Here is a 14,474-nt window from a genome sequence, read left to right on the forward strand (position 1 = left end):
CACTGTGTGGCAAAACGTTTCCTCATTAAAGATACCCCCCAAGTGTTGCACATGTGTCTAATTTATCATTTCTTATCACACCCTTAACCTTATCATTCAACGAATTGCTCCTATTTCCTCTTGCACCCACCCTCCTATAGCCACAAACTTCTACCCCACATTCTAACACTGCATTTTTTAAAACTATCCCATCCTTCTTCAACCCACCCCACCAATCCTACCCATACTTGCACTAGCCCACTTTTCTGCCAATAGTTGCTTACGTCTCACCCTAACTTCCTCCCCAAGTTTATAAATTTACTTCTTTCATACTTGCTGTTCCTGTTTTCCTTTTGTCCCATCCTACCTCTTTAACTGTAGCTACAACTAAATAATGATACAATATATCCACTGCCCCTTTATAAACATGCACATCCTGAAGCCTACCCATCAACCTTTTATCCACCAATACATAATCTAACAAACTACTTTCATTATGTGCTATATCATACCTTGTATACTTAGTTATCCTCTTTTTCACAAAATATGCATTACTTATTACCAAACATGTTTCTACACATATTTCAATTAAAGGAACCCCATTTTCATTTACCCTTGGCACCCGAAATTTACTACTACTTCCACAACATTTTTACCCACTTTAGCATTGAGATCCCCAACCACTAGTACCCTCACTTGGTTCAAAACTCCCAACATATAAATACTGTAACATCATTATGTAGGTACTTTAATATGTAGTCATTAGCAATCCCCCAGAAAACCAAGTCAACATGAACCACCCTTCTGAAGAGCTGGCAGAAACGTGCATATACATTTATATACAGACTGACTGTCTAAAACATCTAGCTTCAGGGAGAATGCTCAATTCAATAAAAACATCACCTGGTGTCAATTTACTCTACTCGGATAGAAGAAACTGAATTAAAAAACTTTAAACACCCTGCCTGAAATTTAAAGCATGGGAAATATTAACCCTTTCACTGTCTCTTACATGGATCTACATCACTAATGTCCGGGTCCCTCATATGTTTTGAGTTCAGCTCCCTCAGATAAGCTGCGAGCGGTAAATTTTAGCCTGGATACGAGAGAATGGGTCTTCGAAGCGAGTGCACATTTAAAAAAAAACAAAAAATCCTACTCAAACTGAGATAATTTTGGTTGGTTTCAGGAACAAAAGTAGTTTGAAATTGGGCTCAAAGTTGAGGAAATTACTCATTTTTTTTTTGCCTATTTTCCTGAGAAGAGTAATGGCCCCCTTACCCCCCCCCCCCAAGTCTATTTACAGGTTTTTACTAGACCTGATTCCATTACTGGGATGCTGTAATCCATGTCCAATTATTTCTGATTATTTTATAAGAGCAAATCAATTTTTTGTACGAATTCAAAACGGAAGGCAAGTGTAATACAGGAGAAAAACGTGGTGATGTGATTAATGAACAGAGGAAATGTTTTGGTGCCTGAAATGTCTAGTGTTTATTTTGAATTTTTTAATTTAGTGTAAAACTGGCCGAATTACCAACTTCTATGCACTTATAGGGTAGTTCCGATAGTTTAATCCTTTGAGGGTCCAAGCAGTAGATCTACGCCTCGTCCACAGGGTCCAAGATTTAAAAGAAAAAAAAAATTTTCTTACAAAATGGTATTTTATTATTATTATAATCAAAAAGAAGCGCTAAGCCACAAGGGCTATACAGCGCTGCAGGGTAGGGAAGGAAGCAAGGGAATTGGATGGCAGAAGGGAGGGGGGATGATCAGCAGGTTACAGAAAACAGCGGGGCAGGGGATAGTACGGGGGTAGAGGGTAGCAAGAGATACAAGTAGAAAGGGCTGAAAGTATCAGAATTTGTGAAGTAAGTCAGTCGTTGTCAAAAAGTCAATGAGAGAGTCCGGATGAAAGGTGGGTCCATCAGCGAGAAGGGAAGGTAAAGAGAGAGCAGCGGGGCGAAGACGACGACAGAGGTAAATTCTGCGTGCTCGTTGATAAAGTGGGCAGTCCAACAGAATGTGGCTGACTGATAATGGAGCTTGGCAATTCTCACAGAGAGGAGCAAGACGCCTCTCCATGAGATATCCATGAGTAAGACGAGTATGGCCAATGCGAAGACGGGAGAGAGTAGTCTCCCAACCTCGACACTGGTGATAAGAAGACGGCCAGTAACCTATACTCGGTTTAATAGACTGAAGTTTGTTGCCGAGCATAGTAGACCAACGTTGTTGCCAACGGGTGTGAAGGTGGGAAGATATTACAGCAAAATAGTCCGTACATGGAATACCTCTATAAGAAACTGGTAGGTCATGTACTGCTGACCGCGCAGCAGTGTCTGCCTGTTCATTGCCCTGTACGTCAACATGACCAGGGACCCAACAAAAAACAATATCTTTATGCTTAGTAAAGATGCGGCGTAGCCAAAGTTGGATACGGAGGACTAAGGGGTGAGGTGTATCAAATTTTTGTATAGCCTGTAAAGCACTAAGGGAGTCTGAGACAACCACAAATGATGACACAGGCATAGATGCAATACGGATAAGTGCTGTAAGGATGGCATATAATTCAGCAGTAAAAATACTAGCTGAAGATAGTAAATGCCCTTGTACGACGCTGTCCGGAAACACTGCTGCGAATCCTACGCCGTCAGAAGACTTAGAGCCATCTGTGTACACAGCAATGGCATGAGAATGAGAGTGAAAGTGGTCAAGAAAAAGAGAGCGGGAAGCGACCGTAGACAGTTGGGCTTTCGAGCAAGGGAGGGAGAAAGAACAGACTCGAACAGCTGGAACTTCCCAGGGGGGTAGGGAAAAGTGAGATGCTACATGTACATAGAAAGGTGGTAGTTGAAGAGAAGACAAGAGCGAATGAAGGCGAAGAGAGAAGGGACGGAGTAAGCAGGGGCGGCGAACAAATAAAGAATGTCTACTAATATCAGTGACCATTCTATAAATGGAAGGATTGCGGAGATCATGAGAGCGTACATAGTAGCGCAGGCAATGGGCATCACGGCGATCGGATAAGGATGGAACGTTCGCTTCTGCATAGAGGCTTTCGACAGGGGAAGAGCGAAAAGCACCAAGGCATAAACGTAATCCTTGGTGATGAATGGGGTTAAGGCTAGAGAGAGTAGCAGGAGATGCCGCTGAATAGATCTGGTCACCATAATCAAGTTTCGATAAAATAAGGGTGGAATGTAGGTGAAGGAGGGTTCGACGATCAGCTCCCCACGAAAGATGAGCAAGGGTTTTAAGAAGGTTCAGCCGGCTGTGACAAGTTGCCTTCAGAGAGGTAATGTGAGGTTTCCAGGATAACCTACGATCAAAGAGGAGGCCCAGAAACTTGACTGTATCACGTTCAGGGATACGTGAGCCATAGAGGTACAAAGGATGATCAGAGATGACAGAGCGTCTAGTGAAAGTGATTTGGTGGGTTTTAGTGCTGGAAAATTTAAACCCATGTGTGGTGGCCCAATTGGAAACACGGTCGACTGCATGCTGGAGAGAATCTGTAAGGAGGTGACAGTCAGCGCCTGCACAGGCAATAGCGAAGTCATCAACATAGAGTGATGACCAAATATTTGATGGAAGACTAGAGGCCAAATCATTAATAGCAAGGAGAAAAAGTGTTGTGCTCAGAACACATCCCTGGGGGACACCTTCAGCTTGGACAAAGTCCGGGGAGAGCACATTATTAACCCGAACACGGAAATGCCTGTCAGTTAAAAAGTTCTTAAGGAAGGATGGTAGATTGCCTCGAAGGCCTAAGGAGTGGGCTTGGGCTAAAATATTATACCTCCAAGTTGTGTCATATGCCTTCTCAAGGTCAAAAAATATGGCAATAACTGAGTGGTTATTCGCAAAGGCATTACGAACATACGTATCCAAGCGCAGTAAGGGGTCTATGGTAGAACGTCCCTTACGAAAGCCATATTGACGAGTGGAGAGACTGTTGTGTGTCTCTAAATACCACACTAAACGTCTATTTACTAGACGTTCCATTACTTTGCAAACTGCACTGGTAAGAGCAATGGGACGATAGTGGGAGGTTTCATGTCCCGTAGTGCCTGGTTTGCGGAAAGGGAGAACAATGGCGGATTTCCACAGCTGTGGAAGAACTCCTTGTGACCAAATAAGATTGTAAAGGCGTAATAGGACTGCAAGGGCTGACTGATGTAAATGTTGTAGCATACGAATATGAATGTCGTCGGGCCCAGCTGCCGATGATCGACAAGCTGAGAGTGTTGCCTCCAGTTCTTGAAGTGTAAAAGGCACATTATACTGTTCTTCTCTGAGAGAAGAAAAGTCCAAAGGTGCTAACTCTCTGGCAGACTTTGAGGAAAGAAATGAGGGGCATAGATGGAGTCCCTGAGAAATACGGACCAGATGATTGCCAATTTCATTGGCAACATCTAGTGGGTTTGCTATATCAACACCGGCAACCCGCAGAACAGGAGCCGGGTCAGGAGAATATTTACCACTCAGTTTTCGTACTTTTTTCCAGACTGCACTCATAGAGGAAGCAGAGGTGATGGTGGAGACATAATCTCGCCAGCAAGTGCGTTTAGCGTCACGGATGACACGGCGAGCGATCGCACGCTTCTGTTTAAAATCAAGGAGTCGCTCTGTGGTTCTATTGTACCGGTACCTGCCCCATGCAGCGCGTTTCAAACGTACTGCACGAGCACAAGCAGGAGACCACCAAGGCACGCATTTCTGAGAATGCCTGCCCGAAGTTTGGGGTATAGAATGAGAAGCTGCGGTGAAAACGGAGGACGAGAAGAGGTGTAAAAGCTCATCGATGGAGGACGAAGAAGGAACCTCTTTAAAAACAGTCAGGTGTGAGTAAAGGTTCCAATTTGCCCGATTAAATTGCCAGCGTGGGGTGCGAAGAGGTGGCGAATATGAAGGGGAAGTAAGAATGATTGGGAAATGATCACTGTCATGTAAGTCCGGGAGAACAGACCAAGTAAAGTCTAATGCGGCGGAGGAAGAGCAAACTGAGAGATCTATGCAAGAGAGAGTATGAGTCCGAGGATCAAAATGGGTGTGAGTACCTGTATTTAAAACATGGAGGGGGTGGGTGGCAAGAAAAGCCTCTAACTGAATTCCACGGGAATCACAGTGAGACCCTCCCCAGAGGAAATGGTGGGCATTAAAATCACCAAGTAACAGAATCGGTGGCGGTAATGACGAAACAAGGAAGGCAAAATCCGGAATAGATAATGCCCGAGAAGGAGAGAGATATAAAGAACAGAGCGTATACCACCTATGTAAGTGGATACGGGCTGCTGTGTAATGCAGCGAAGTATGAATAAATAGCTGATGGTACGGAATATCAGTGCGGAGAAGAAGGGCACTTTCATTAAAGGTCCCATCAGGAAAAGGATCTGAAGAATACAATAAATTATAGCCTGAGATGTGAGAAATAACAGCAGAGTGTAATTTTGGTTCCTGTAAGCAAACACCAACAGGGGCAAACTGGGAGAGTAACATCTGAAGCTCACCCCGATTACCCCTGAGGCCGCGTATATTCCACTGTAAAAAGGCCATGATTGGCAATGATAAAGATACTTGAAATCCGCAGGTAAGGGTTCCTACGGACTAGAAGGGTTAGAAAAGTCCACATGCGGAGGCAGTGGAAAATGTTCAAGCAGCGAAGGAACGGTGCGCTGTGAAGAAAGGAGTTGCGCAGATGGAGCAGAGGAGAGAGAAAGAGCGGAAGGTGGATCAGTGTCCATTGATGGTTTGGTCTCTGCAATATATTCAGAGATTGCTTCAAGTGTTTCGGAATTCAAAGATGTCGTATGGGAGACAATATTGGGAATGGTAGGGGGAGGATGAGTAAAGATTGGAACTGTATTGGACTGTACCAAGGTAGGGGGGGGCGAAAGGGTGGAGGGAACTGGAGAAGCGTGGCAGGGGACAGAAGAGACAGGAACCTGGGAGGTGGCAGAAGAGGAAGAAACTTGGGAGGGAACAGGGGAGGAAGGTACATTACGAGGAGGAGGGTGAACCTCTGCACTTGTAACTGAGCCAGTGAGAGGGGAAGAACTAGGGACAGAGACAGGGAGGGTAAAATGAGGAGGTGGAAGATGGGTAGGAGGTGTTACCGGACCTTTTTTTGACTTTTGAGAAGTAGAGGGACGATTGGGAAGAGGTGTCGTACGAGGTCTCGTCGATACTGAGGCTTGTAAGAGAGAACTCGAAGAAGCGAGATTAGACTGAGGCGTTGAAGTAGGGACGTCTGAGCCGAGGACAGCAAAAGGATTAGATACAGGAGTGATTATGGGAGAGGTAACCACAGAGGTGGGTGTAGAAGATGGGATACCAGAAGTGGGGGGACGTTTTGAAACACGGGAATAAGAAACACGTGGGAGTCTCCCTTGGAGGCGGAGATGAGAAACTGCCATGGCATAAGGGAGACCTTCTGTCTCTTTGAGGTAACGGATTTCCCGCTCGTTTAAATAGACCTGACAACGGCGAGAGTACGAAGGGTGAGCCTCATGACAGTTAAGGCAAGAGGGAGATCGATTGCAAGACGTATTAGAATGGTCATCGGCACCACAGACTGGGCATTCGGCGATAGATCTGCAATATTTCGCTGGATGGCCAAATCGCCAGCAATTTCTACACTGTTGTGGTGTAGGGATCACCTTTCGAACTTGTAACCGATGTCCTGCTATATAAACGGAGGATGGGAGTTCTCGGCTGTCAAAAGTTAAACGAGCCACATTGCTAGGGTATCGTCTCCGCCCACGGGCAGGAAGAACGTAAGTGTCTACCTTGAGGATTGGGAGATCTTGGAGTTCCAGCTGTTCTAGAATGTCGGTGCCACATGTCTGGAAATTTTGTTGAACTATGGTATGGGGCAGAATAACGGTACCACTACAAGAATTGAGGGAATGATGTTTTTCAAGGGTGACAGGAACAGTATCTATATGGGAAAGACGAGAGAGCTCACGAGCCTGGGTAGCATTCTGTACGGTAATGATGCGCGTACCGCTCTTAAGAGCATGAAAAGAAATATCTTTACCAACATGGCGTAGGAGTGCCTTGCCAATACTATGGTCAGAAAGATAGGCAGTAGAGGAAGTTGGTCGTAAAGTGAAGAATTTAGTCCACTGTTCAGTCTGAAACTGAGCGTGGAAAGGTAGTGAAGGACGTGTCGATCGTTTCTGAGAAGAACGAGAAGGTGAAGGTGGAGAAGTATCATCAGCAGGCAATTGTCGTTGACGTTTAGGCGTGGGACCAGAGTTGGTCCGACGTGGAACGGGTCGGCGATTTGAAAATTGCCGCACCGTAGAGGGAGAGGCCGGAAGCATAGTCAGAGGAGAGCGAAGGTCTGATAAATCGAAGGAGTCAGTCGAGGCCTCAGTACCTGAAGCGGGTGAGGAAACAGCACCGGCAATAGGTACAGAGGCATGAGGAATGTCTGAAGAGTGGTCCAAAGACGAGGCGGGGTCAGAACGGGGTGCGGTATCAAGAAGGGGCCCGGGGGTACCAGGTTCATGGACTAGGGCTGCCATGGTTAGGTTACTTCTTTCTTTTTGTTTTTAAGAAAAAAAAAGAAAGAAGAAAAGAAAATAAAAATAAAAAAAAAGAAAAAAAAAAGGGGGGACCGGGGAGGGATAGTTCCTAGGAGGAATGAAAGGGCCAGAAATCTCCCTCCGCGCCCAAGAGGACTCGACACCGCTAGTAGCGCAGATGCAGCATGGAACCCGTGCCATACCCTACCCTTCATGCCAGTAAACCAGCAATCTGGGATAGCAACCTCACATCTGCCGAGCTACCTCGGTGGACAAAAGAGAGGGCGGCCGGATATCCGCCACAAAGCATACCTCCTTCAGCCACCACCCCCGGAATCCGAAAGGTGGCTTCCAGAGATACACCCGTCGCCCAAAAGACACCCAAAGCTACTCCGGGATACCGGAGAGGGATCGGGACATCCCTAGGCAATCCAGATTCCACGGCAAACTACGCCACCGCCAAGAAACCTCAACGGAATGGGATGGACCCCGGTGTCCTTTCCCCCTCCTAGGAACTAGCGCGCCTGTGGGAGAAATCCCAAAGGACAAAAAGAGGAAGGGCAAAAGGGAGGAGTGGGGAGGAGGAGGAGGAAAGGAAAAAGGGGAGGATGGGGAGGATGGGATAGGGGAGGGGAGATTGGGGGGTAATTAGGTTCGGTCTGAGGAAGAAGACCGATAGGTCTAATTCCTCAGACCAAGAGCCTCTTCACCACGCCAAGGAGCCCCCCTTGAAGAGGTACAAAATGGTAGAGAATCTTTTTCTGTAATAAAATAAAATACAAAATTGTTGGAAAACTGATTAAATTACACTTGTGAATTTTACCGTGTCAGCGATATTTACGCATCGGCGATTTTGCCCACTTTGACTCCTATTTTAGGTCAATCACATTATTCCAGTCGACCAAATTTTTAGCCAATTCGCTAGTATTACTTTATTTTATTGATTGAGCACAAGAAACTGCTCAATCAACTATTTCAACTATGCAATAAAAAGGTCAGAAATTAGTAATTTGGCCAATTTCACACACAGTTCAAAATATTCCAATTTCAAAATAGGGGCCAGAATAAACAAGCAGGCATTCCTGGCACTAAAATAACATTTCCTCTGTTTATTAGTTATGTTTCTAGGCTCTACAGATGAATTCCATTTCGATTTTTTATTTATAAAGCATTTTTATTTACATCAAAAAATAGAAGGTTTACTACTATGAAATATTGTAATAATTGTATATATAATATCAGTACATTCATGAACATACATCAGACCCACCAGTTGATGTGCATTGGACACGTGATATCATTTGTTTACTCTTGAACATCGGCAATAGTAGAACATTTCCACTACTTTGAGCTCAATTTCAAGTTATTTTCATTACTAAAACTAATCAAAATCATTTCTATTTCTGTAATATATCTTTCATTCTATCAAATGAGGCCAAGAAACCACAAATACAACTGTAAAAACCATACAAAAATACACCACAAAGTCGATGTTTTAATCCAAAAACTTGGTCGCAGTTTCTTTTCTCATTATGCACTGCATGCTGCAGGATTTATTTTATAAGGTGCACACTTACCACAGATCCATTCTTTCATATCTAGGCTCAAATTTACCATTCACAGCTTATCTGGGTGAGCTGAGCTCATGGCGTAGAACTACTGCTTGGACCGTGTAGGCAAGGAGTAGATCTAGGGCTTGCACCCTCAAAGGGTTAATGAGCAGTTTCTTGTGTTCAATCAATACAACAGAAGGCATACCAGTGAAATAGCTAAGAATCTGGTCTAATGGAATGGGCTTAAAATAAGACTTGTCAACAAAACTGCTGATGCATAAATTACACCCAGACTGCAAACCCTGAACCTGCGTAATTCCCTGGAGTTTTTCCATCAAATTTCATATTTTTAATGTCATCAATTTCAGAGAAGATTCTCTACCAATTTTAAATTTTGGGGATCCTGACAGTGAAGGGGTTAAATATGACAAAAAAAAAAAAAAGCGACTAGACTTGTATGTAAATCATGATAATCTTGTGGCAGTAGCTAAAAATCCAGATGAAAACTTATTTGATGTTATATAATCTGGCTAACAGGTAGCATGCAAGGCCTTGAGTGCTGTGGTATAATCAATATTACTGAATACTTATTTGCATAAAATTATCTAGTTCTTTAGAACTAGATAAGCTGATTTTACCACAGTTTTTATTATCTGAAAGTAAAAATTCTTGGCTCACATGGAGAAGAGGAATGTAAGGGAGTAAGGACGAGGAAGAGTTGGCAAGAGGTAAACTATCCTTGTACACTGGGTTTGAACCTCTTAGGCTTCTAAGCCTTAAGAAAAATGTGAATACTAAATCTCATGCCAGATCAGTTGTAAATATAACAAATAGCCAACTTAATGTGAGAATCTATACTATTTTTGTGAAGAAATCCAGGCATGTGTGCCATCAATATCAAAACTAAACAGGATTATAACTATTTTATGTCCATTAACAACATGTACACAAGTCTAGCTACAGTATCTGTATGCAAAACTTGAAAAGTAGAAATAAAAGTGCCATTAGCCTCAGCATTTATATTATGCTAAAATTTTAATATTCAACAAACCCAAATCCTTAGGAATTTGCAATTAACTAAATTATAAAAATCAATGAGGCTAATGACATTCAGACTACATGCACCAATAATAAACAGGAAAGCAGCCACTTAACTACTAGTGTATTAACCATTCCAAACATGCACTATCAAAATTATACAAAATTATATGCCAATCACTACTAACAAAACTAATGTACTCCTATATATGTGTAACATATATCAAAGGGAAGGAAGTGTGTGTACGCCAAAGCAACAATTCACTAACACTCTATCAACAGACAGATATTTATACCTATAAGAAGTAGACATTTCCAGTTACTGCAGTTTGGTTGAAATCTGTGGGGAATTTACACTGAAATTAGAAAGTGGTGCAGATGCTAAGTCGGCAACACTTATCCATTTCCGAACTTTGACTACGGCATTAAGTTTTCACAAAAGAACAAATCCAAAGTATTTGACCAGCTATAAATATTTAAAAGTAGTACTAATACTAAAAATGTATCAATGCTATAACTAGTCATTTATTTTTCCATTAGAAAATTATATATCTGAAGAAAAAATCTAATTTACAAGAGAAGAAAAATAAAACATATGATAGACCCTGAAAATAAGGCAGCATATCTTCATGTAAGTACAGCAGCAACTCATTAATTAAACTAGTGACACAAGATTTAATAGGAATACTTATCAAGACAGTTTACAAGTGCTTATTGCAACATATGTTGTAAGTGTTCTAAGAAAGTAAGGTGTTAAAATTTCTATGCAATTCCAATTTATCATACACAGACATACACACAGACAGTATATGCATATTGCCAGTCTGGCATGGTTAATCTGCCAGTATTACTAAGAACAACACGGGTGACAAAATTCATTATACGGTATTATACATTGTCATTAATGATTATTACTAATTTTACTTTACAGTTATTATTGGTTATTCTCATTATGTACTGTAAATATAATGCACCAATGTCAGAAAGATATAAGTTCATCTACTAATCCAAACATGCTGGTTCATCAATTTTTTCTTTTAACTGATAAACAGGAAGATGTCAAAAATACCAAATTTTCCTGTGTGTTTAGAAAGCAACTTGAAAAAATTTTGACAAAAAAAATTAAGAATTGCAGCTTTGGTGTATTTTAGTGAGTTCTTATGGTTCACATTTGCTTCATGTTAAATAATAATTGATTATTGGACCTAGTAGAATGCTAAAAAAATGCTCACTAAAAGAGAATGAAATAGTAATACACTTCCAAGCTTACCATATTTAAACAGTATCCTGAATAAACAATTATAAGCAGCGAAGAAAGCAGCAGGAGCAAAGTTTGTGACAAAAATTTATCTATGCACAAGTAACACTGTTCCTGATGAAGAATCTACAAGATGGAAAAATGTTAATGTCCTAATAAGTTGACAACACCAAAGCCTATTTTAAAGGATGACCTTAAGCACTATTTACTCAAACTGTCATGTTATTTGATGTTTGTAGAGCTGGCTCAAGAATTTGAAGCTTCTTCATTGCAAATATTTCAAAGAAATGTGTATCAGAAGTACTAATAGAAGGTTTAAGGTATAAATAACAATAAATTCCTCAAAAATAATTGAAAAATGCACAACCAATTCAGTGCATTGATTGATAAGTCATACTGTAGGGAAGCACATTATAAAATAATGCTTTAAATATTTATTAATGGATGGGGTCAACCTCTGGTGTAAATTGTGGGACCCATAGCCTTGGAGAAGTGGATAAAAAGGCTTATATTCCAAAGACCAGGGAATTTAAAAGATCTGAAAAAAGCCTCTAAAAACCCTAGTAATTTTTTACTGCCTTGATACATATACACAAACATGCATCACTATTTGACATTTTATAGATTTGTACCACTTTTTTTTATCCAGTTTCATTTGATTGTAATGAACATGGTTCTCTAATTCACCTCGTGATTTAGATACCATACTCACTGAATTATAATTTAAAATAATATGCACAATTTGTACAATTTTAAAAACAAAACTTTTTAATTCTTGTATTATTAATAAAATTACTTCCATTCTTCTCTACACACAAGTCTCCTCCCATTCTCCCTCCCATATTCTCTCCTCAGTACCCTCCTTGCCCCTCCATCATTCCCCCATCCACACACTACTCTCCTCTAAAAGGTACCATGATAATCTGAGCTAAGAAAATTAAGCTTATTTCCACATCCACTGAACAAGCACGAATGTTCCTCTCCCTTGACTGGCTTGCAAGCTCTGCCCCCATGCCCTTCTCAGAGGAAACCATTTTAACCTGGAAAATTTTAAAATAAGAGATTATGGAATGACATGGGCACCTCCACCCATAAAAGAAACCTGACAATTGTGAATTTTGAAACTGAACAGGTCAGGAATATGGATTGTGGAATATGCCAGTAAACTATCATACATTATTTGTTTTTGACCTGGGAGAAATTTGAATGTATACAACCTAACCCCCAATAATTTGCAAGATTCGAGTAAACATTTTTACTAAAGTGCATCATACAAATAAATCTGATTATTCAAAAGCTCTTCACGATACAGCTGACAATTTTATCATAGCTCGTGTTTTCTATATTCTGAGATTTAAATTTAGTTTTCCATTGGAAATAGTAGTTTGCCATTACTATTAAGGTGTGTCAGTACAGAAATAATGGATAGCATCACCTTATGAAGTGTAATCTGCACATATGCTGCTATGTATGATAATCTAACTATTTATGTGTACCTATACCTGAATAAAAACTTAATTTTACCCATTAATACTATAATCTGTAAGGATTTAATGTTAAGAATTAATCTAAGTCTGCTCAAAATGCCTAGCCATGCTAGGTGTCCTAGTGGCCCCCTCTGTAATTAGTATTTTATAACATGTAAACCACAAAATACCCAAAACCTGTAAACCCCACATTGTAACCATTATAGAGAATAAACTTGAATTGAATTGAATTAGGCAAGGCCAATGTGGTGGGGGTGGGGGTGGTGGAGAGGGGGGGGGGGTTTCCATCACCATTTGGTATGAACTAGTCCTGTCTAGACATGCATTACATGATAGTCTCTTAGGTTATTCTCTCTGTTTTCATTCATATCACCTTGCTTCATCTCTGGATATTAATCATGGTACCTAAAAGGAACGAGTGATACTGGAGGTCCCAAGAAGGCAATCAAGTGAAACTGATAATTTCTAAGAAAACTGTGGTTAGAGGTGGGAAGTGGTTATTATGTCTGGTAAGTGATTCACACAGATAGTGAAACAATCAGGCTGTAATTACACATTTTTGTTCCTATGCTAGCTGCATTTATGTAATTGCTGAATATGTTGGTAACTGATAATAAAGTGTGAAAATGTTATTAAAAGAAAATTGTATAGTGTTTATGATGAAGTGAAGATGAAGGCCACAGGTGGATGCTACAGTTAACCATTTTGGCTGATTAGGACCATATCAACTATATCTACACATTTTTATATCTAACAAGGACAAGAAGCAAGGAATGAAAGTAAGCCAACTCTTTCTCATCCCTTTTTACTCTATTACAGAAAAGTGTGTACTCAAAAAAAAATACTGTATGATTATGATGAGAGCGCTGGTGGCTTTGAGGATCATTATGCTCTTACTTTGCTCTTTCTGTAGAAGGAATATGCTGTCATCAGTTAAATTCTAATGAACTGGAAAGATATTGGGTGGTGTAACCTCTTAAAAATAGAAATTCAGATGGTGCACATGTGTAATTCATCAACTTTTTATTCTATGCCAATAATGTTATGAATGAAACTCAATAACTGGTTCCTCCAGGTCTTATCATTATAATCAAAGCACTGAACTGACATGGGTTATACAGCGCTGTGGGGGAGAAAATAGTTTCGAGGCTATAAACAGCTAAGTGGAAAGGGGATCAGAGGTGAGGGGAGAAAAGGGCTGAAAGGGATGCTAAGGGCTGTGTGTCAAAGTTCGTAGAGTAAAGCACTTACTGACAAAAAGTCAAGAAGTGATTGTAAGTCAAAGGCAGGGCCATCTGCAAGAAGGGAAGATAAGGTAAAAGTGGGAGGGCAGTGGCGACGGCGTTTGAGGTAAATCCTGCGAGCTCGCTGGTAAACCAGGCAGTTGACAAGAAAGCGAAGAACCGAAATAGGGACTCGACAAACCTCACAGAGGAAGAGGGTGTCGTTCCATGAGGCACATGAGTAAGGCGAGTATGGCCAATGTGGAGCCAGGAGACGGCAGTCTCCCGAGTACGGCAATGGTGGCAAGAAGATGGCCACAAACCTAAAAGCGGTTTAATCGAGTACAATCTGTTAGGGTGCATGTCCGACCATTGTTGTTGCCATGAAGACGGGCAGAGAT

At 41.2% G+C, this 14,474-nt stretch overlaps 1 protein-coding gene across 15 annotated transcripts in view; it reads right to left on the reverse strand.

The window, feature by feature from the left end:
• LOC128685077 (protein draper-like) overlaps positions 1-14,474 on the reverse strand; it is a 1,011,482-nt gene that overhangs the window by 27,228 nt on the left and 969,780 nt on the right. Inside the window, exon 24 of one of the 15 annotated variants that reach the window (XM_070103187.1) lies at positions 10,402-10,445. The exons of the other annotated variants lie outside the window; for them this stretch is intronic. Coding sequence (XP_069959288.1) covers positions 10,402-10,445 — 44 coding nt within the window. The remainder of the gene's footprint in view (positions 1-10,401; positions 10,446-14,474) is intronic. 15 annotated transcript variants of the gene reach the window in all.

This window comes from Cherax quadricarinatus, chromosome 5, assembly GCF_038502225.1.
Source record: "Cherax quadricarinatus isolate ZL_2023a chromosome 5, ASM3850222v1, whole genome shotgun sequence".
NCBI lineage: Eukaryota > Metazoa > Arthropoda > Malacostraca > Decapoda > Parastacidae > Cherax > Cherax quadricarinatus.